Here is a 21,766-nt window from a genome sequence, read left to right on the forward strand (position 1 = left end):
CTATTTGCTAGATAAACACAGCTGGATATATAGCAGTTAAAAGAAAACTCCTCATTTCCAAAAAGAGAATTCCATATTAATTCAAATTATTTTTAAGAAGTGATTTAATACATACTTTTTCCCTCTAATCATCATTATGCTCATTCACAGCATTTACTGACCTTGAGTTTGAATTCAATTGTTGCACTGTAGCCAGTTTTCTCACAGGTGATGTTGACTGTTCCCCCAAGCTCTAAAGTCATTGTGCCATAAAGAATTCCTGCAAGAGGGAAAAAAAACCCCCATAACACAATACAGAAATAAACAGATAAAATGAATGTTTATACCTGAACAAGACAAAAAACTAGGTTCTTAGGGCACAGTTCCTGGAACAGACATGTCTGTGCCAGAGGAAAAGGAATCATCTTTTCAGATGGCCTTTTGTAATCATAGAATTATTGGGGTTGGAAGTGACCTCAAGGATTATCTAGTTCCAACCTCCCTGCCTCACACTAGATCAGGTTGCTCAGAGCCACATCCAGCCTGGCCTTAAAAACCTCCAGGAATGAGGCTTCACCACCTCCCTGGGCAACCTGTTCCAGTGTCTCACCACCTGCATGACCCTTCTGCCAACAGGACAACCCAAACAGAAACAGAACAATCTAAGTGAATTATAGGTGAGCACAAAAAAAAGTATTATTAAGGCATGCCTTTGGTAGCATACACTGCTGGTCTGAGTAGGAGTGGTGTTTAGTCTTACTGCAGATGATTGCAGGAGGGAAGCTTTTGATGTTAGTACAGGAAAATAACTCTACAACAAAGAGAGCAAAGGAAAACTTCCCTTGAACAGAAGCAGTAAGATCACAAATGAGGATAATCATGGACAAGCAACTGAAGACAATGCTGATGACTTCTCCAGAGACTTTTGGAAGTGCATGATCACTGTCTGTCCCTCTGCAGTCCAGTGTTTGAAACATGGAATATAGTTTACATACACTGGATGCATGTGCAAACATGTTTTTTTCACCCTGCCGATTCTCCTTCTACCTTTTACTCTCACTAGTTCTCCTCTCTTCTGGTTTGATTTGAATGCATAGATCTTAAGTACTTTAAAAATTGTTAAATATTATTTTAGTCAGAGCCACAAAATCCAAAATCCAGCAGATTATTAAAATTTCTATGAGCAACAAAAAGATTAGAGCCTACCAAATTAATGCCACATTAGAGAATTCTGCTAACTGATTTTCATACTTCTTAAATGAAAAAAAATAATAATTGCTGCCTATAAGGCTTCTGAAAGGGAATTTCCCCAGAGAATGGGTAGTTAAACCTTAACAAGTAACAGCCTAAAAGTCAGCAGTTCTGCTATGTATTTTGTACTACCTCTGACTTTTCAGAAAGCTTTACAAACCACTGACCTGTTTCCCATAGCGAAATGAAAGACAAATGGTCATGACTTACACTCAAATCACACAAGGGAGGTGTAGACACCACATTGCTTTTTATGTTTACAATGGAACAATATTGGAAAAGCCCAAAACTTTCTTTAAATAAGGAAAAAAGGCAACTCAAACAGTAAATTACTGCCATATAATGACAGATAGCTCTATACATGCTCTTACTGTTCATGAAAAACAAATCTTCCTCTGTGCTGAAGAGCAGATTATTGCTTAAATAACACATACATTTTTCTCCTGATATAAGGAAACCTAGAGCCACCAATGCTGTCAGCGTTTAGAACACTCTTATCAGATGACAAGCTTGAATCCAAAGTAGTATACTATCTAAAATGAACTTCTCTTCTCCTAACTTTGCCATCTACAGAGTGAAAAAAACACAATCCCACTACCTTTACAATGAGCATATGGCATTGTCATTACATAATCTTCTCCCCTATTTAGGAATGTTAGCCGTCCTTCTCCATCCAGTATGGCAGACAATGAATTCCCTGAAATACAAAGACAGAAAATCACATTTAGAATAGAATAGACTAGAACAGAATTAACCAGGTTGGAAAAGACTTTTGAGATCATCGAGTCCAACCTATCATCCAACACAATCTAATCAACTAAACCACGGCACCAAGTGCCCCATCCAGTCTCTTCCTAAACACCTCCACTGATGGTGACTCTACCACCTCCCTGGGCAGCCCATTCCAATGGCCAATCACTCTTTCTGTGAAGAACTTCTTCCTTCCACTCTGACCCTGCAAGACAGCAGTCAACGTCTCCCAAGAACTAAGTGATTCAGAACATCAATATATTTAGCATTGCAGACCATGCTGTCCAGTGAGGCCACTATAAAACACAGTGTCTCCAATTAAAAACTGGAATACTACAAAAAGAGAAATGAAAACCCCAAAGCCCAGCAGCAAAAACTTTGTGATGAAATGATGATGCAATCAAATTCCTGATTCTCCTAACAGCCTCATTTGCACAGACTCTATGCTCTTCAATGAAGGTACAACAGAAAGAAACCCTGTTATTTACCGTAGAATTTTGATTTGGCCAGAATGCTACCACTAAGGCAAAACCCATCCTTGCGGTTGCTAACATAGAAGGCAGATATTGGAGGATGATGTGACACCTGGTGAGAAAAAAAACCACAGAGCTGGTAAACACAAATAGCAGAAGAACATGCAGTGGAGTACAACTCTTGAGCTAATACTTTCACTGGAGGAAGAGGGACCAGAAATCACAGAATCATAAAATAGTAGGGGTTGGATATCATCTAGTCCCTCCTGACTGAGATCAGGTTGTACAGGAATGTGTCCTGGAGGGCTTTGAAAGTCTCCAGAGAAAACTCTACATTCTCTCTGTGCAGCCTACCCTAGGGCTCTGTCACCCTCTAAGTAAAGAGTCTCCTTAAATCTAAGTCAAACCTCCTGTGTTCTAGTTTGTACCTGTTGCCCCTTGTCCTATCACTAACTACTACTGAAATGAGTCCAGCCCCATCGTCACGGCCTCCACCTTCCAGGTATTTCCATGGATTTTTAATATCCCCTTCCAGTCTTCTCTTTTCCAGGCTGAAGAGCCCCAGGTCACTCAGCCTATCCTTGTATGAGTGGTGTTCCAGTCCCCTGATCATCCTCATGGCTCTCTCCTGGACTCTCTCTGGTAGTTCCCTGTCCTTTGAAGTGGGAAGCTCAGAAGTGGACACAGTACTTCAGGTCTGACCTCACCAGGGCAGAGTAGAGGGGAAAGAGAACCTCTCTTGACCTGCTGGCCACACTCTTCTTAATGCATCCCAAGTACCATTGGCCTTCTTGGGCACAAGGGCATATTGCTGGCTTATAGTGAACTTGGTGTCCACCAGCATTCCCAGGTCGTTTTCCAGCAAGTCAACCCCTAATGTGCCTGGGGTTGCGCGCAGGACTCTACACTTGCTCTTGTTAAACTTGATGAGGTTAAATGTTGGAACCATGTCTCTAGAGAGACACTCTTAAATAATAGGGAGTAAAAACATTGAACTATGCTTACCAGGGAAGCTTTTAGGATACTATTCATACAGTTAAGTACCTTTTCTGAAACTATCACATTGTGCAGTTAGTGCCAACAAGCAACATATTTATTTTTGTTTAGAAATACTTTTCCAGTTATTGCAGTTACCTGTTCTGCAATGTAAAATGTCTTGCTGTTGGTCCTTGGATGAATCCACATGCAGCGGAAAGTCTCCCCAAGGATAGGGTTGTACGGCTTTTTCAGTCCCTAAGGAGAAATGGGACAGACAGTAACCATACAGTGCAGCTACACAGCTCACAAATACTTAATCACCCTGTCACTGAATACCACACAAAAAAAAAACCCCAACCCAAAACAATCATCATAAACATGCTGAAGTACATTGTACTTGACTTCATCATTTGAAAAACTACGCTCAGTTAATCTGTTCTTCATTCTAAGGAAATCAGCATAGATTTAATACAGCTGCAACTATTCCAGGCTACAGGTGATGACAAACAAAACAGAGGATTTTATTTTGTAGCTCAGTTGTCGCAGAGTGGCTGTGCTTAGAAAATTTTCCACAGACCTCAAACAGAAAGTAGTAGAATGTAAATGAATTACTATTGGGTGTAAAAGGGAAAATAATGATAAGGTCTAAATAATCCCATTGGACAGATATCTACTGTAAAAGTTAGCTCTATAAACTAACTTTCTTTTTGGCTTCCTCACTCTGGCACATACTAACTTGTGCTTCTGCTGGCTTTGCTGACCTTGAATGCGTTCTTCTTGTGGTTAAGTACTAACAGCAACTCTCTGCTCTTTCTCTTGTCCAGTGTACAGGGGAGGAAAAGGAGCAGAGAGGGGAAGCTATTAGTAGCCCACTGGCTTTGTCCTAGGGGGTTCTTGTGTTGTTTACAAATAGTACATATATGTAACTATTGTATAGTTTGTACATATTAATTGCATTTCATATTTAGATTGTAGTTTTGCTTGTAAATACAGCTTCACTGGCTTTCTATCTGAGCTGGTCTGGCAATTTTACGTTGGGGGGAAATTTCAACCCCACCACACAGACAAAGATACAAAGTTAGGTGATACTTTCTGCCTTCAACACTGTTTCCCACCAGTGATCATAAAGATTCTCTGTGTAAAGCTACATGAAGTAGTGGAAATATTAATCCTCCAACTGCAGCATGTTATCAGCGAAGAACAGTAGAAATAGAACTGACTCAACTTTATAATAAAATGTTTAGTTCAACTCCTGCTGCAAGGGAGAAACCAAATGGACACAGCCTATTTTAGGCATGTCTAGGAGCAAGAAAGGTCCATAACGAGTTTGTGTAAATGCTGCAAACATAACCTTGCCTTTAAGAGTGGCAGAACAGATACTTTTAACAAAGATTTTTACAAAGAACTTTCAAATTAAAAACTTACACAGCACATCCCTAAGCCCTCAAACTAGACACAAGACAAAAACAATATGAGAGGGCACCTTTGGCTTTTTGTAGAATCCTGACAAATACCATTTCACTACTTTTTTCATGCGGTTGTAAGCATTCTCTTCAAGAGCAGCTCTGTGAAGAAAGCAGACCACACACAGATCAAATGTCAGTAACCTTTCAATTACAATACAGCCACAATTGTGGTGTATCTTGAACCTAGGAGTTGACTAAAACCAAGGTTTTGTAATTTGCAGTCCTGCAAAACTTTCATCCCGACAGTGCATCAAATTCAAAGGTTTCAAATAATTGTCTGAAAAAGTAAATCAACAAAAATTCAGAAATGCTATTTCCATGATTGAGTCTCTTCCTTGTAACATTAAATTCTCTTCCACCTCCACTGAAGTTCTTCCATTTATGAGAGGCTACTTCAGAGGACTGCCTTGCTCACAGAACTCAAGAGTTGAATAGTATTTTCATTCACAGTCTTGTCTTTATTAGCTACATTTGAGCAGGCAGTTACAAGTCTGAATGGAACTTAATGTATTAAAAAGGTTAACTAGTACTGGTTTACTGTTTTTAATATGCCTCCTAAGGAAAAAAGAATTAAACTCATTTTGAGGAGTCTTCTAACCATTCTCTGAGAGCTAAACCAGAAAAAACTGCAACACAATTGTTCTTAAATTACTCAGAGCGGCCAGACTTCAAGATGTACCATATGAGCTTGCAGGCAGTCAGCTCTTTGCAAACAAGGATATCTGATACATCATCAGACAAACATTCAAACTCTAAGCAGTCTACAATGTTTTTTCAGTAGACCAGATTGAATGTTTCAGTATACACTGCTATCCCATTTTAGTTTGAAAAAGAAAACAACAAAAAGAATGAAAACCAGAGATAGGATTGACTCACTCGGACAGAAAGTCTGCATGGTAGTAGTAATCAGACAGCTTGTCCAGGAAAGAACGAGGTTCCAAGATAAACGTAGGTAGCACAACCTTGGACAAGTCCATTCCTGGCCGGACTTGCTTCAGTAGTGTCCAGATCAGGCTTTTATTTTCTTCTGACACTACTTCTGTCTGAGCAGCCTCCCCTGCCTAGGATGAACAACAAACTGCTTACAGAAAGGAGAAAAAATAATCCTTCAGAAGACAGGCCAACACATTCCAAGAATGACATGTGTATAGAAAATGGGTAATTGAAATCAATCACTTGGAGAAGCTAAAGCAACTATGGAAGAAAAATGAAGTTGCTCTAAATATACTTATGATACATCTTTAATGAAATATTAAAAAACTGCATTTGTTTTCATCAGATCTAACTCAGAACAAACAGAGGTAGAACGCTGTTCAGAAATCCTCCCTTAGTGCTTTCCTAGGTATCACATCTGTTAACCTGTGTTACCACATGCAGGACTTGTACAACAAAGGGCTGCTCATTCATCCCACTAACTTTTGCCCATCATAAAAGTTGGCTTATTTAAGCTTTCCACTGGCTTGACCAGTCAACAGTATTAGTGGTTTTTCCTAAATAAAATCACTACTTAGGGACAAGTGAGCAAAACCAGCAGTGCCAGTCCAATATGTTCCTTTCTGTCCAAGAAGATACTCTTCCTTACAGCTGCTGAAGTCAAAAGCAAAGGTGGTAAGAAAAGCATCCCTCTTCCTAGAGCACTTCTAAAATGCATCATCAAGAACTTGTCAATTTAAACTTCCTGACTTTTCCTAAACTATTCCTCCTTCTCACAACAATACTGGAAAGCAAGGAATACTTTGTATTTCAGGTCTGATAGGTATGAAAAGAATTCTGATAGTTAGCACTTAAGCAGAATTGGGAGATTAGGGGAAAGTTCATCTCCATTTCTGGTACTAAGTTTTTTGGTAGCTTTACAGCAAGTAAAACATACAAGTTCCTGTCTTATTTGTCTGTGCTGATACATAAGACAACCTACAGAAGAGGAATGGCAGCTTTGGGGCATCATATATATTACAATGCAAGGTGACATCAGAAATACAGCAGCCCTGCCACTAAATTCTGCAGACCAAACAGCTGCTTAACTCCTCTTGCAGCAGAAAAACAGGCATTGCTTGCATTAAAATTTTCCACTCAAGAACTTTTAGCTGAAGAATCCAGCAGTAACTTAACAAAAACCAAGTAGAAATAACTGCAAAAGGACAGGTGAGCTTCCTGCTGTATGTGGCACTTTCCATCTGAGCAATATTCCAGGAAACCTAGTTAGCTTGGTTAAATTCTCAGGGGGAAGCAGAGTTCCCCCCCCATTAAATCCAGTTCCACAAGTCAACTTTCAAGTGTAGTCAAGACTCCTAAAACACCAGCTTGCTATCTGGAGAACCTGCAGCAGCACTATTACCTCCCCAAGTTCTTCATGGCTCTGTTCTAAGTATGTAGTTTCCTTGATATTTATTGGCTCTGGATCGATGTAAGAATCATCTTGTCGCTCTGATGTGTCACTATCGCTGTCTTCGCTTTTCCCCAAGCCATCGTTATCAGATTCCTCGTGGTCATTCTCCTTATCAGATTTGTCAGAGTACACATCTTGATCTTTAAAGTGCTGCCTCTCAATTTCACTGTCATTTAACCTACCCAAAAAAAAAAAAAAAAAAAAAAAGTTAAGTGAAAGACTTGTTCCTAACATCCAATCTTCTCTACTTTGAAGCCATTGCCCCACATCCTGTCACTGCAGGCCTTTGCAAACAGTCTCTCTCCATCCTTCCTGTAAGCAGGTACTGGCAGGCTGCTACTAAGTCTCCGTGGAGTCTCCTCTTCTCCAGGCTGCACACCCCAAGCTCCCTCAGCCTGTGTTCATAGCAGAGGTACTCTCTGTTGCACCTTCCCTAGCTACTGAGGTTAGACTAACCAAAAAGAGTCCTTCTGTAACATCCACTAGCACCTTCAGTACTCTGGAATGAATCTCTCTAGTCCCCATGGACTTAATGAACATTCAGCTGACAAGAATCAGTCTCTCTCATAGTTTCAGTGTTCACAAACGGCAAGTCGTTGTTCACACAATTGTGGTCTTCCAACTCAGAGGTCTGGACAGCCCAAGGCCTAATAGCATTATTGAAGACTAGGCAAAAAACCCACACTGAATGTCTGTTTTTTCTTGATCTCTATTTTTCAGGTGACCATCTTGAGCAATGGTCCAATGTTTTCCTTGGACCTCCTCTTGCTATTAACATATATTAAAAAGCAAGCCCTCACCTGAAGCTAAATTTGTTCTCAACTTTTCTATTCCCTCTTCTGCCAACTCCATTAAAACTAGGCCTGCAGGTTTTGTTGCTTAGTTAAACACACTAAATACTTTCAGAATATGCTATATCCAAAGATCTACTTAACTGAATCATTAGTCTTAATTAGCTTTCACAGTTATGGCTAATTGTTGTGATTATAATCTGGGCCAGGTGCTGATTTTAAATTACTATTCAGGAGTACAGATCTTCAGCTGAATTGTACACAGTTGTTTTATTGTTTCCTTGAGATAACAGAAGGAGCAAAACTGTAGCTAAGCCTGCTTGGTCATCTGGACAGGGCCTTGAATCTGGACCAGGGGAAATAATTTATCTTCTTTGTGTTTTTCTCTCAAGATTATCTATGCCAGACATTTCTTCCAGTTCACGTCTTCTGTCTCAAATACAGGCATGTACTCTTCACAGCAGATGAAAATTCCTGCCCACTCAGAAAAGACAGATGGGCAGCTAAACATTCACAGGTGGGAGGGATTACTTCAAATAAATTTACATTCACCTGAAAATACCTCAAATTGGAAGACTGAAAGAAACTGTGCATAGCACAAGCTTCAAACTCAGTTATTTCAAATATTTTATTTTCTAATGTGTTTCAGTAGCAGAACTGAAGTGTTTGAAAACACCATTGATTCACCATGCTTGCTTTAATACATTTATACTAACCAAAAACCTATCTGGAAGTATTTATGGAAATACACAGGAATTACTCATGAGCATTCAGACCTTAGATACCATCAGGTGATACCAGATCATGTCAACTTTTGTGCATTTCAGGTAACAGGGTAGATGAATCATTCATCCATGATGATTCAAAGCTGAGACACCCTGAAACCATTTCAATCATTATGGCACTATTGATATAAACCAAGGAACAGCAACTCATATTCACATCTACCAGCTTTTGTCACATGTACTAAACTTATTTCCTTGTGAGGCTAATAAGAGAGATCAAGTTCAGGATACAAAAAAACCCTAAGTACTTCAACTTACTAATGTGATACTCAACTTCGAGTTCCTTGAGCCGAACTTTCCCCTGTATCTGCCTTGCTTGAAAAGACTTTGTTTGCTTCATCCACATACAATATAAGCCACAGTGCAAATAAGACATATAAAGATAAGTCAGGAGCAAAATGAAGTGTGACCTTAGAAAAGGATTCTCCCTGTGGAGAAGTTACCCCCACAAGGTTCTGCTAAAGGGACAATCAAGCATAGTAATTAGTTCACTTACGGTAGGTTCTCTCCGCTGTGCAAGTTGTTAGCACGAAGCAGACCATAGAGAGAGACATGAGTACTGTCTGCTGAAGAGTTCAAATCATGTTCCTTGCCTTCTCTAATCATTGTACGTTTAAGCAGACTCGAACATTTCAGTGCCAGCTCCAAAGCATCCATCCAACACCTGCCTAAAGACAAGTTTATGATTAGACTACAATGAAGGATTTAACTGAACTATACAACCTCCACTCCCTAATTTCACAGTATTTCTGAGTTTGCTTATATTGCCTTGGAAGAAACACTTCAGAGCTGATGCATGTTACCTGCATTGGATTTTATAGTCTGGTAGGAACATAAAGACCAACTCACAACTACCCAGCTCTGGAACAAGAGTTGTTTTGGGGTAGGGCAAACAAAGTAAGTAATGCTTTTGTTAGAGCATATTCCATTTCTTCTTTAATGCAAGTATGGTTCAGCCCAGGCCCTGACTGCCGAATGCAACTGCATCAGCTGGAAATTTTTGCTCATGTAAAATAACAACTATGTGGAAGAGGAACTATAATGTCAGCATATAAATGCCATCTCAACAGAAAAGAGCAGACACACTATTGTGTTGATTTTTTTTTTTTTTTGGCAAGAAGTAGCTAATGGAATTTCTGTGTTCTTTCCTCTCCTTATTTATTCATTTCAATGTATCTAATTCATTTTCCAACACAAAAGGCAAAGAGTTCTATTTTTAAAGTCTGCAGGGCTATACTTAGCCAGTGAAAGGAAAGCAGCTGCTAAAGAGATTACACAAATTTTGTTTCCATGTTGTAACCTTGGAAGATGGTTGCATTGACCTTGACCACCATCTTCCCAGTGATGAGGGTGTTAGAAACTCTTTTAAATGGAATTTTTACTACTAGAACTCTGTGCAACTGCTGCACTTCATAATACACAAATTGTTTCATTAGAAATCATGCCCACATTAGCACTTTAGAGAGGAACCAACTTGAGTATTTTGACATACATTAATACAGTTAAATCTGAAATAACCTCCCCCTCTACCCAGCCAACGCAAGGCAGCTTGTAGGAGTTCAGCGAGTGCTTCTTGCAGTCACAATTTTCCTTTAACAACCATGCAAAGCTACTAGTACCAACACAACTGAATGCACTAAGGGTGAACCTTAACAACAGTGAAGCTATAAGCACAGTGCTCTAACAGTCATGGTAAGATCACTGAAGCCATCCAAACTACTTGCTGTCACTGCAGAAAACACTGAGATGTCTATTTACCATCTGATTCTGAAGCAGCTCGGATGATCAAGTAACTGCTGGGTAATGGCTGAGTTATAGAACCAACTGCTTCACCTTTGGGACCCTTGAAATACACAAAAGAAGCGACAGTATCAGATTTTAGTTCAGTTTTACAGTTTATCATTCAATGTAATAACAAGATGACACAATGCAGGGCTATTTACTGTCACTCAGCAACATCTAATGAAGACATGAATGGAAAAATGGACAGCCCTCTTTTACTGAATTTCTTCAAAGACTTTAAGTATAGCTCCCAACCCAACCCCACTTTAAAAAGAATGGCCTTTGGGATTCAAGTAATTTGTGGTGGTGTTTGGTTGGTTTGGGTTTTGTTTTGTAAATTAGACACGGCACAGGAACTCAGAAATGCTCTGCTGATACTACTTATAGCAAGAAGACAAAAGCATCAAAAAGAATGCCATGGAGAAGGCATCCCCTGGGGATTCCTGCAGATGGGTGTAGAAAGATCACAAGGGACAAGCTATTCCTCTTCAGCTCATTATTTCAGCCTGTGAGCTAAGACTGAAAGCAAGCAAAACAGAAAACGTCTGTGGGATGGTTTAAGAGAGCTGATTTACAACAAATGCTGCCCAGTAGAAGACCCTACATTTGTACAGCATCTGGCTCTTCCCCTTCCAGTCCCGTTCATAATTGGTCAGAGGAAGGGTTCCTTTCAATTCCTACAAGGATGTTACAGTTCACAGAGCAGATGTTAGGGCAAGCCAAGCCCTTGCAGAAAATAGGGGGCCTTGTTCAGTGACATACTTCATGCTTATTTTACATAACAACATACTTGGTGTCTTAGCAGCATCCTAAGCTCCAGAACTGCATGATTTTTGCCTGACTTAAGAGAGATGAGTCAATTGATATTTGAATAACATGGAAATAACTCCTTACAGCCTAACAGTGTGCATTGCTACCGAAACCCACTCATCCTCTCACCCTTCCTCCTTCTCCTTCAACCTCCCTACCTATCCACTACTTCATGCCACAAAATATTTAAGTGCTTAACTGAAGGCTTGACATTTAAATAAGAAAAAAAACCCAAGCTGATGCCCAGGTTCATAAGAAACATTTAGATGCTTAAGTCTCTCTATAAAGGGTATCAGCAGGACACCATGGCATTATGTTCAACCAAAAGACACACAGAGGATGTTAAATGCCACAGCTAAATTTTCATTATGAAGTTCTTCACATTCCAAATTCAAAACATAAATCCAAAAGACCTTTCAATTTCTCTCAAGCTTTATTTTGGAACTACCATTTTAAAGCCCCTTCCAAAAAAAAAAGTTTACCTAAGGTAATTTTAAGACAACTGATAGGCAAAGAGGGCTGTATTAAACATACTTGAAGCTACTGTTGACAGCTGGGTTAATCCTGCCTAACCCATGAGTTAACATATTTTGGTCTTAACTGATTTCACCCAGAGAAATCTAATGAAAAGTCAGTACAAGGCTTAGAAGAGGGAATTGGAAAGCCAGCAGAAGTTTTGAGCAAAAGCAGATAAAGGCAGGTATTTTAGAAGCAAGCAAATGAAACAGCCAGAACGTTTCTGAGGGTGAGAGGCAGGTAAGGAGGTGTCTTGGTGGCACTTAAAATCCAATCCAGTCAAGCCAGAGCTGCTGTAAATGATGTTCAGAAACTCCCAAATAGTCTGTATGGAGTAACAACAACTTGGCTGTTGGAAGCAAGATTCCAAACCTCAGTCCCCTTCTGAACAAGCAGCAAGGTGTGCCAACCAAAGACTGCGCTGAAGTGGCAACCTCAGGAGTTAGTGGGTAACCAGGAGGTTACTCCTGGGAACAGGGAGGGAAAGCCCTGGGCATGAGCACTCCTTGCCCTGTGGGTGAACAGGCAGGGAAGAGGCCTCCTTTCCACCAGGCCCCTGGGGAGGGGAGTGCACCAAGGCGCAGTACAGTGCCAGGCAGGTGTGTGAGAGGAGCTGGGGTGCTGCACAGAGGCAACTGGGGCAATGGCCTTGGCTGACACAAGTCCTCAAACTCTCAGGTCACAGGACATGGACTATGGACAGGCCTCTCCCAGTTAAGATCTCCCATTTAGGGCTGTCCTGTGGGCAGCAGGGTACACTACTTACTCTGTACCAAACAGCTATGATTTAGAGATGAAGTGTGGTTTTGGTCTTTGTGGCTTTATTTTAATGCAGGAAAGTTCTACTCCCCTAGGTGCTTGACAATGCATTGATTAGAACCAAATTAATAACTTCCGGTGAATATTTAAATAGGTTGACTTATTTTGAAACAAGTGCTCATGGATCTTTATTTCCTCTACTTGATCACTATTCCAAAAGCACTGGGTATTCACTTTTGACACCACCCATTACAGTTTCAAAATCAATTTTCAGGTATGTTAGTGTTTTGTATGAGAGAGACATGGGTGTCCAATTTTTAGATGCCTTCATCTGAACTGTCTCATTCTCCTAACAAAACGATGGTATCATTCCAATACAAGGTAACAGGCAAGTGAAAAATTCCACTAGATGATGAAACCCTTTTAAGTTTACTTCCTACAGAATATTCATGCCAATCAAACTCAAGTGCCATGAACATTCAGGGAAAGCAATAGAAACTGACGGATGGGCACACATGACTCACCAAAAATTATTTGCAGTAACTTTTCTGGCTGCTAATTTTAGAAAACTGAAAGGGCATCAGTACCAGGTACACATCAGAAAGACAGGACAAGGTACTTTGGATCAGCTACCTCAGAGTGCAGCAGGAACATCAAAGACCACAGCAACAAGCTTAAAGGAATGTGTGAAAGGACTGGCCACAAACTACTGCAGAGGGGAATCTGCAGTCTGCCAGGACACACTACGTGAAGTGGGTTCAAGTGAGAAAAGTGTCCTGCAGTATTTGCATCTGTGTAAATGTTTCTGGCAACATCATCTTCCTGCACTGACAGACAAAGTTAATTTTTGCCTTTGATTTCAAGCTCCTTCTGCTAAATCTACTCTGTAAATCAGTCCATTGCTATTATGAAGGTTTTGCCTCATGATAATAAATCTGTAACTAGGACATGATAATTGACTAGGTAAACAGGGCAGAAAAAGGTTTCTAATTTCAAGGTCTTTCACTTAATTCAGTTCAGGAATTCTCAACTGCAAATAGCCATACCAAAATGAACAAATGCCACTCCAGCTCTCAGCACATTTAAAATGGACAATATCAACTTGTTCAGGTTCAAAATTTGACCTACCTTAAAAAAGTAAAAATCTGGTGGGGTATGTCCTCTAAATTCTAAATATCTAGTTAAAAAAACAAACAAATCCATTTCTCATTGCCAAGCAATAAAGAAATATAAGACTGATTTGTGATCTTCTGCAGACAGGCCACCACTTTGCAACATATGCATACACGATCATAAATAAAGCACATTAACAACCAAACCCTATAGCTCTGAAACAGGATATGAAGTTTGTGTTCTGCAAAGATGAGATCACCACTAATTGACAAAAAGTCCTCCTAAACAATATTAAAAAGTAGTAATTCAAAGCCAACTGAGAAAGGCTTGATCTAAGCTGGGTAAATTTAGACAACATTGATAATGACAATAATTCAGAAAGACCGACAACAAGCATTAGGAATTATGCTAGCAGACTGACTTCCCAGTCTGAGATAAGGAGGACAAAATCAAAGCAGCATATTCTTCAGCTGTGACAGCATAGCTATAGCCATTTAAAATTCAGAAGATACTATCTAATAACCAGTAGCTATCTTAGGGTGTATGTTGCAGAAGGAATAATTATGAGGAGGGTCCCAATATTGTACCAAAATTTCATCTAAAGCAAAATGTTACTTCGGCAGGTAAATATGTTCACTTGTGCTGTGCTTCCGCACCCCCTCTCCATATGCAAACACAAAACAAGGACTGTTAGAGTCTGTTTAGTAAACAATGAGTAATAGCAAACATTAGAGGTTCTTATGAGAAACTGAAATAAACCTTCACTGTCCAGAACACACTATGCTTTTTAAACACTTACAGATAAGAGCTGCTCACAATATTAAGCCATGTATGACAAAGCAAACAGTCATCAGAACTGAAAGAAAACACTTAATTTCCTGTAACTGTAGTGGAAAAAAAATGGAAGTCTATTGACTAACAAATTGCAATATAAGCTGGCATTGCACATTGAATTTCTAGTCTTGCAAGTAAATTGAACTAGGCTGATATTTTATTATATAAATACAGAGTTGGAAGCCCCCCCAAAAAACTTTTATTAGCACATCTTAACTCTAAGTTTGGTAAATCATTTCCCTTGTTAATGTATCGGATGTGACTGACGTAAAAAACAACATTATACATTCATTCCTTCTACTTACATCATTGCCAGTGATGGCATTAACCTCTTAACCTCCCTGCACCCCACCCTTCTGAAGCTACTGAAGTATACAGAGCAACATAAATCGAGTACTTTTCATGCTGAAGAGGACTAGGTATTGAAGGCTTACATTCAGAATAAACAAATCACGTTGTCTTTACTTAACAGCTGGCTAATGCTAGTTAAGAACCACATACACTACCACTAACCTTTATAGCCCATATGGACTGCTCCAAAGGATGAAAGAGTTTGAAACAAAAGCCATCTTTTTTAGAAGGCCTCTCAATGAGTTCACAAGCGTTCAGGAGCACTGTTCCTACCCACTGGCCATTTTTGGGAGTTTTGTAAACAAGCAACACGCCTGGTTTCAGTACACACCACAGTTTGGTCCAGCTTTTTAAGGTACCACGAATCTAGAAGATAAATAGTTGCAGTTACATCTCTGTGAAGTCAATACCAAAACCATCCCCCTTAAAAATAATTGACTGGTTTTTGATCTTCAAGCAAAGTTTATCAGGTCTGTTGAAAGTTTATCCAGGTTTATCAAAGACAAAACAAAGGTACAGTTTCAATGCTCACTCTTCTTTCTTGATAAATACTTATTCTACAAATGGCTATACACAAATCCCGGTATGAGAAATACTAGAATTCATCTGAAACCTTCATAATTTTTCCTGTCTGGAACATATTTTATCACTAGCTTAGAATGAAAACAGGATAAACTTTGGAAACAGAGCTCCTTTGCAAACAGGGTAAACATGTGACAACAAAAATAGGAGCCACAAAACTCAGAGATAGAATTTCTTAAATTAAACCTCTCATGACAGCTGTTAGCTTCAACCTGTAAGTGAAATGCAAGATCCTTTCAAGTGCCTGAATCTGCACATCTGCTGAGACTGCTCGCACCACTTCTGTCAGTTCTGGATTTTAATTACTTCTGTGTCTGCAGGACTGAACGCTAGCATCACTAGTTCAGTCTCTTCACATTGATTTTTGCAAGAACTGAAGAAACTTCTTTCCAGACAAGATATTGTTTGGAGCCAACTATAAAAATGGCTTTTTCTTGTACAGTTTCCAAGGAATTATATACAAATTCATGAACTCTACTACTATTGATGATGCTGATGGCTAGCTTTGAGAAGTTAATTCCTCACCTTTTGTACCAGTATTAAATTAAGTTCCCAAGAGAGAAACAGAGAGTTACCAGAAATACACAAAGAAACCTGAACCATTTTTGCTATTGTTATGGATATAACCAAGCTTCAATTCAAAGTGTAAAATTAAAAAGAGGACAAAAAAAACCCCTGTAAAGCCAACTCATCTGAAGTTGATGGCTGTACACACAAGAGGGATGTGACTATGGTGACTGCAGTTAAGTGGGAGCTAGGTTCTGCTATTATTCCCCTAGGATTTGAGCACAGAGACTCGAGGATGCAATTAGTGGCTGCTGTGCTTGTAGAAAAATATTAACAGCAAGTAAAAGATTGAACTTTTACAGCTCTGGTCAGAAAGCAGCAAGCAGCTGCTACATCTTCAACTCAGGTGTCACACTTGGATTCTGACCTTCAACCAGTCAGCCATGACAATAACTGACGGGTCTGTGATAGTGCTAAGTAATTCTTTCGTGGCTCTCTTCTTTTCTTCTCTGTAATTTTTCTTTTGAACCTGTAAATAATAAAAATATTCACAATGTCATAGCCATAAGCCAGTAAGCAGAGCACAAAAAGACATCAACACAAGCTGAGGAAAGCCTGCTGAATTCAAGTCACAATACAGAGGAAGAGCTTTAAAACACAGTATTTGTCTTCAAGGTGTGAACAACTATTTTGTGCTCTGTTTCAAGAGCAACTCATTTCACATCCTTCTGCAATTTGCTTTTAAGACTGAGGATTCTGAAACTCCTGTTAGAACCAACCAAAGAACTCCCCTTCCCCCCTTCCTTTCCTGGTGCAAAGTACAGAATCAAATTTAGGCTAGATTCAGGTCTATAGGTACGTGATGTGATCAGCAGTCTTCATACACCAACTACTGCAGCAATCTCTCTCTTTTAGAAGCAAATAATTTGATATTTCTCCTGACATGACATCTGCCAAACAGCAGAGTTTGGTCTTGATACAACAGGGGTTTCCCAGTGCCTTCTTTCCCCACGGGTACTGCATGCAAACTGTAGCTTTGACAGTTCAGCTCTTCATTTCATTGTGTGCAAATGTCCTGAGGTCCCTGCCAATATGAAGCATCCTATAATCATCCAAGTTATCCTATAATCTCATTTCACCTGAAAGACTGCCCTATAGAAGTCCATACTCAAGTAACAATACAGTAGCATTTTAAGTGAAACACCACCACAACGTCTCAAAATACTGCAATGTTCCATGGCATTTTTGTCTTCTCCTTAGAAAACATGGTACAAATACATGAATGCATCTATAGTCCATGAGGAGTTACTTGGAAATTAATTCACCTTGAGAGATTCCTTTTTTGTAAGTTTGCTTGAAGATAAAGAGATGTCCTTCTCAGAGCCATTGAAAAGCTTGGATTCAGACTGAAATTCACAAAACAATAAATAACCGTGACAGACACAAAGATATATTACTGTTGGAAGGACTTCAGAAAGTGTTTAAAATGTACAGTTACTTTTGAAGGTTCCCATGCCCCTTCACTTCTCTGATTCTCCCACTTTAGAAAGACACAAAAAAATCAAGCACAACTTCTAACATGAGCTGCTCATCACCTCTCTGTGGAGATTTTTCATAAGGGTTTTACGTCAAAGAAGTCTGAAATTCCTCCAGAAGCCGCTGAACCATATACAGTAAATACATAGCCCATGTAGCCTGTTGCTTAGTATGCCACAGTCCAGATGAGTAGCAGAAAGGAAAAGTGTTAGGAGAACCCTGATGTTTAAACACAGGAGCTGTTCCACGACACATGAATTCAAACACCTTCATTCATAACGTGACAGCTCCTCTGAATGGATTGCTACAGAGGCACTTACCCCGTGACCCATGAAGGAAAACATAGCCTCTTCAATCTAAGATTCAGTGCTCTAAATCACCACAGTGCAACTGACCACTAATGGCACGCGTTCTGCTCCTTCCTCCCTAATCCCATGCTCCAAGTACTGTGCAAATCATCTTCAAGAAGCTCCCAGTGCCCACAGGCAGGGTAACAAGACTCAGGTTTGTTCATGAAACTCAAGTCCTTGTTCATGGCAGGACAATATGCTGCCTCAGCAGCACATGATTTCTCCCTCCTGCCTTGCTCCACATCTTGTAAAGATCAAAGTTTACTCTTTGGAATGCATCTGTTGAAAACAAACTACATTGATATACAGATGGAAGAAAGAGAGAAGGAGGGGGGGAGAAAGAGAGAAGGAGGGGGGGAGAAAGAGAGAAGGAGGGGGGGAGAAAGAGAGAAGGAGGGGGGGAGAAAGAGAGAAGGAGGGGGGAGAGAAAGAGAGAAGGAGGGGGGGAGAAAGAGAGAAGGAGGGGGGGAGAAAGAGAGAAGGAGGGGGGGGAGAAAGAGAGAAGGAGGGGGGAGAGAAAGAGAGAAGGAGGGGGGAGAGAAAGAGAGAAGGAGGGGGGAGAGAAAGAGAGAAGGAGGGGGGAGAGAAAGAGAGAAGGAGGGGGGAGAGAAAGAGAGAAGGAGGGGGGAGAGAAAGAGAGAAGGAGGGGGGAGAGAAAGAGAGAAGGAGGGGGGGGAGAAAGAGAGAAGGGGGGGGGGGAGAAAGAGAGAAGGAGGGGGGGGGAGAAAGTGAGAAGGAGGGGGGGGAGAAAGAGAAAAGGAGGGGGGGGAGAAAGAGAGAAGGAGGGGGGGGGAGAAAGAGAGAAGGAGGGGGGGGGAGAAAGAGAGAAGGAGGGGGGGGAGAAAGAGAGAAGGAGGGGGGGAGAAAGAGAGACGGAGGGGGGGAGAAAGAGAGAAGGAGGGGGGGAGAAAGAGAGAAGGTGGGGGGGGAGAAAGAGAGAAGGAGGGGGGAGAGAAAGAGAGAAGGAGGGGGGAGAGAAAGAGAGAAGGAGGGGGGAGAGAAAGAGAGAAGGAGGGGGGAGAGAAAGAGAGAAGGAGGGGGGAGAGAAAGAGAGAAGGAGGGGGGAGAGAAAGAGAGAAGGAGGGGGGAGAGAAAGAGAGAAGGAGGGGGGGGAGAAAGAGAGAAGGGGGGGGGGAGAAAGAGAGAAGGAGGGGGGGGAGAAAGAGAGAAGGAGGGGGGGGAGAAAGAGAGAAGGAGGGGGGGGAGAAAGAGAGAAGGAGGGGGGGGAGAAAGAGAGAAGGAGGGGGGGGGAGAAAGAGAGAAGGAGGGGGGGAGAAAGAGAGAAGGAGGGGGGGAGAAAGAGAGAAGGAGGGGGGGAGAAAGAAAAACTCCCCAACCTCCAAGGTGATACTATCATAGTTATCATGTCGCTCCTACTGCAATTCAGATATCACAGGATCAGAGGATGTTAGGGGTTGGAAGGGACACCTCTGGAGACTGAATCCAACCCCTCTGTCAGAGCAGGATCATAGAATCTAGTGCAGGTCACACAGCAACACATCCATAAACTTATATACACATAAATATATATTAAAACTCCAGATAAATTACAAAGAATTGCATTTCTTTCTGCACTGAAATAAACCTGATGGACCCAAAATTCTTGCTTAGCCAAAGGAAAAAAGGAAGAAAACAGAAAAAAATCAATGTAACCTTCTGAACTGTGTAAATTCAAGGACAGCTTATGAAAACTTCATATCAAGCTGCTCAACAATTTTGACTAAGTAATTTCAAGCCTCAGACTATAATGCAAAGCCTAGTCACTGAATTCCTGTTTCAGAATTCTGTAAAATGACAGTCAAAAAATATGCAGGTCCTGAGAAAAGTTACTGCAGTAATAAAAATTGAGCATTCCTTGTCTTACTGCTCACATCAAAGAAATAAAGATTTAAAAGTGGAAAAAAAGCAACTTAACTTTGATCCTATTTTGATGCCTGTAATTCACAAAGAAGACTTCACAGCAGTCTGCTTAGATAGTATCAAAAAGATTTCCAGTAATTGGCAAGAGGTAATTTTTATCTCAAAGCCATTTCTCTAACTTCCAGACCCCTCCTAGAAAAATGAAGGAAACCTCTTGATTTTGTATCAAAGGTAGGTTTTTTAACACAAAATTCAGCAAGTATACAACCTGCAATTTAATTCTCCTCTGTCTGAAGTTTAGGGAAATACAGTACTTTAAATGTAATAACAGAAGAGGGAAAATTGCTTATCACTGTCACATAAGAAGAGGTAATGAACTCGTTACGCAAGCTTTAATGGAGCAACTTAAGCAAAACATTCATAAATATTCTAGTTGCTAACAGAAAGCTAATGCAATCTAGAGGTCATGCATATAAAAGCTCCAAACCAGTATCACAGGTTACAAAACCCTCATTTTCTCAGCATCTGTAGTGGGTTGAGACTACCCTCCCTTCACCCCAACAAATTTGGAGAACTACCCCCAAAATAAATCACCGACCAGCTGAGCTGGCTTGAAAGCAGAATGAAGCTGTATTTACAAAACAAGCAAAAATCTAGAGGTATAAAATGCAATGAACATACACCAAATATATTTACGATCCAGAAAAACACAAATACAAGGATCCCTTTGTAGAGCATCAGGGGGGCTGCTCTCTACTTTCCCTCTTCCTCCCACCTCCTTCCTAGTACCTCACACAGCAGTCAGAACAGATTATCCAGGCAAGGCCATGGGAGAGAGAGAGAACTGCACGAAGAAGCAACAGAAGGAGAAAGAACTCTCTGTGCAACCTGGTATAAGCTATTCAACAAACAAATGGGATGACTACTACATCCAGTCCTGGAGCCCCTATTACAGGAAGGATCTGGACATGCCGGACCATGTCCAGAGAAGGGTCATGAGGATGATCAGAGGGCTGGAGCTCCTCTCCTATGAGGACAGACAAAGAGCTGGGGCTTTTCAGTCTGGAGAAGAGAAGGCTCCAAGGAGACCTTCTTGTGGCCTTCCAGTATCTGAAGGGGGCTACAAGAATGCTAGTAAGGGACTTTTTAGGGTGTCAGGGAGTGACAGGACTAGGGGGATTGCAACAAAACTAGAAATGGGTAGATTCAGATTGGATGTTAGGAAGAAGTTTTTCAGCATAAGGGTGGTGAGACACTGGAATGGGTTTTCCACGGAGGTGGTAGAAGCCTCATCCCTGGAGGTTTTGAAGGCCAGGCTGTATGTGGCTCTGAGCATCCTGGTGTAGTGTGAGGTGTCCCTGCCAATGGCAAGGGGGTTGGAAGTGGATGATCCTTGAGGTCCTTTCCAACCCTAACAAGTCTATGATTCTATTAAAGGTACCTCACTGGGAGCTGCAGTAGCTTCTCTTAAAATGTTTTCTTCTTGTGAATTTCAAACCTTGTGTGGATGTAACACTGTGAAAGTTACAAGCTTAAAAATAAAAAAACCCTAACACTACATCAGGCTGCCCAGAGCCACATCCAGCCTGGCCTTAAAAACTTCCAGGGAGGAGGCTTCCACCACCTCCCCAGGCAACCTGTTCCTGTGTCTCACCACCCTCATGGGGAAGAGCTTCTTCCTAACATCCAATCTGAATCCACCCATTCCTGGTTTTGTTCCATTCCCTTCCCCTAGTCCTGTCATTACCTGACAGCCTAAGAAGTCCCTCACCAGTTTTGTTGTAGGGCCCCTTAAGATACTAGAAGGCCACAATAAGGTCTCCTCAGAGCCTTCTCTTCTCCAGCTTGAATAGCCCCAACTCCCCCAGTCTGTCCTCACTGGAAAGGTGCTCCAGCCCTCTAATCAT

The 21,766-nt window shown here is 40.9% G+C and overlaps 1 protein-coding gene across 5 annotated transcripts in view; it reads right to left on the reverse strand.

Annotated features, from left to right (window-relative positions):
- Positions 1-21,766, reverse strand: part of OSBPL8 (oxysterol binding protein like 8) — a 107,099-nt gene that overhangs the window by 8,755 nt on the left and 76,578 nt on the right. For all 5 annotated transcript variants that reach the window (XM_054173763.1, XM_054173762.1, XM_054173766.1 and 2 more), the window contains 12 exons: positions 17,439-17,519; positions 16,541-16,642; positions 15,187-15,390; positions 10,618-10,702; positions 9,356-9,527; positions 7,233-7,461; positions 5,774-5,958; positions 4,915-4,996; positions 3,588-3,686; positions 2,469-2,565; positions 1,829-1,927; positions 162-259 (listed from right to left, as the gene is read on the reverse strand). In XM_054173763.1, coding sequence (XP_054029738.1) covers positions 162-259; positions 1,829-1,927; positions 2,469-2,565; positions 3,588-3,686; positions 4,915-4,996; positions 5,774-5,958; positions 7,233-7,461; positions 9,356-9,527; positions 10,618-10,702; positions 15,187-15,390; positions 16,541-16,642; positions 17,439-17,519 — 1,533 coding nt within the window. The remainder of the gene's footprint in view (positions 1-161; positions 260-1,828; positions 1,928-2,468; positions 2,566-3,587; positions 3,687-4,914; positions 4,997-5,773; positions 5,959-7,232; positions 7,462-9,355; positions 9,528-10,617; positions 10,703-15,186; positions 15,391-16,540; positions 16,643-17,438; positions 17,520-21,766) is intronic.

The sequence above is a fragment of the Dryobates pubescens genome, chromosome 27, assembly GCF_014839835.1.
Source record: "Dryobates pubescens isolate bDryPub1 chromosome 27, bDryPub1.pri, whole genome shotgun sequence".
Lineage (NCBI taxonomy): Eukaryota > Metazoa > Chordata > Aves > Piciformes > Picidae > Dryobates > Dryobates pubescens.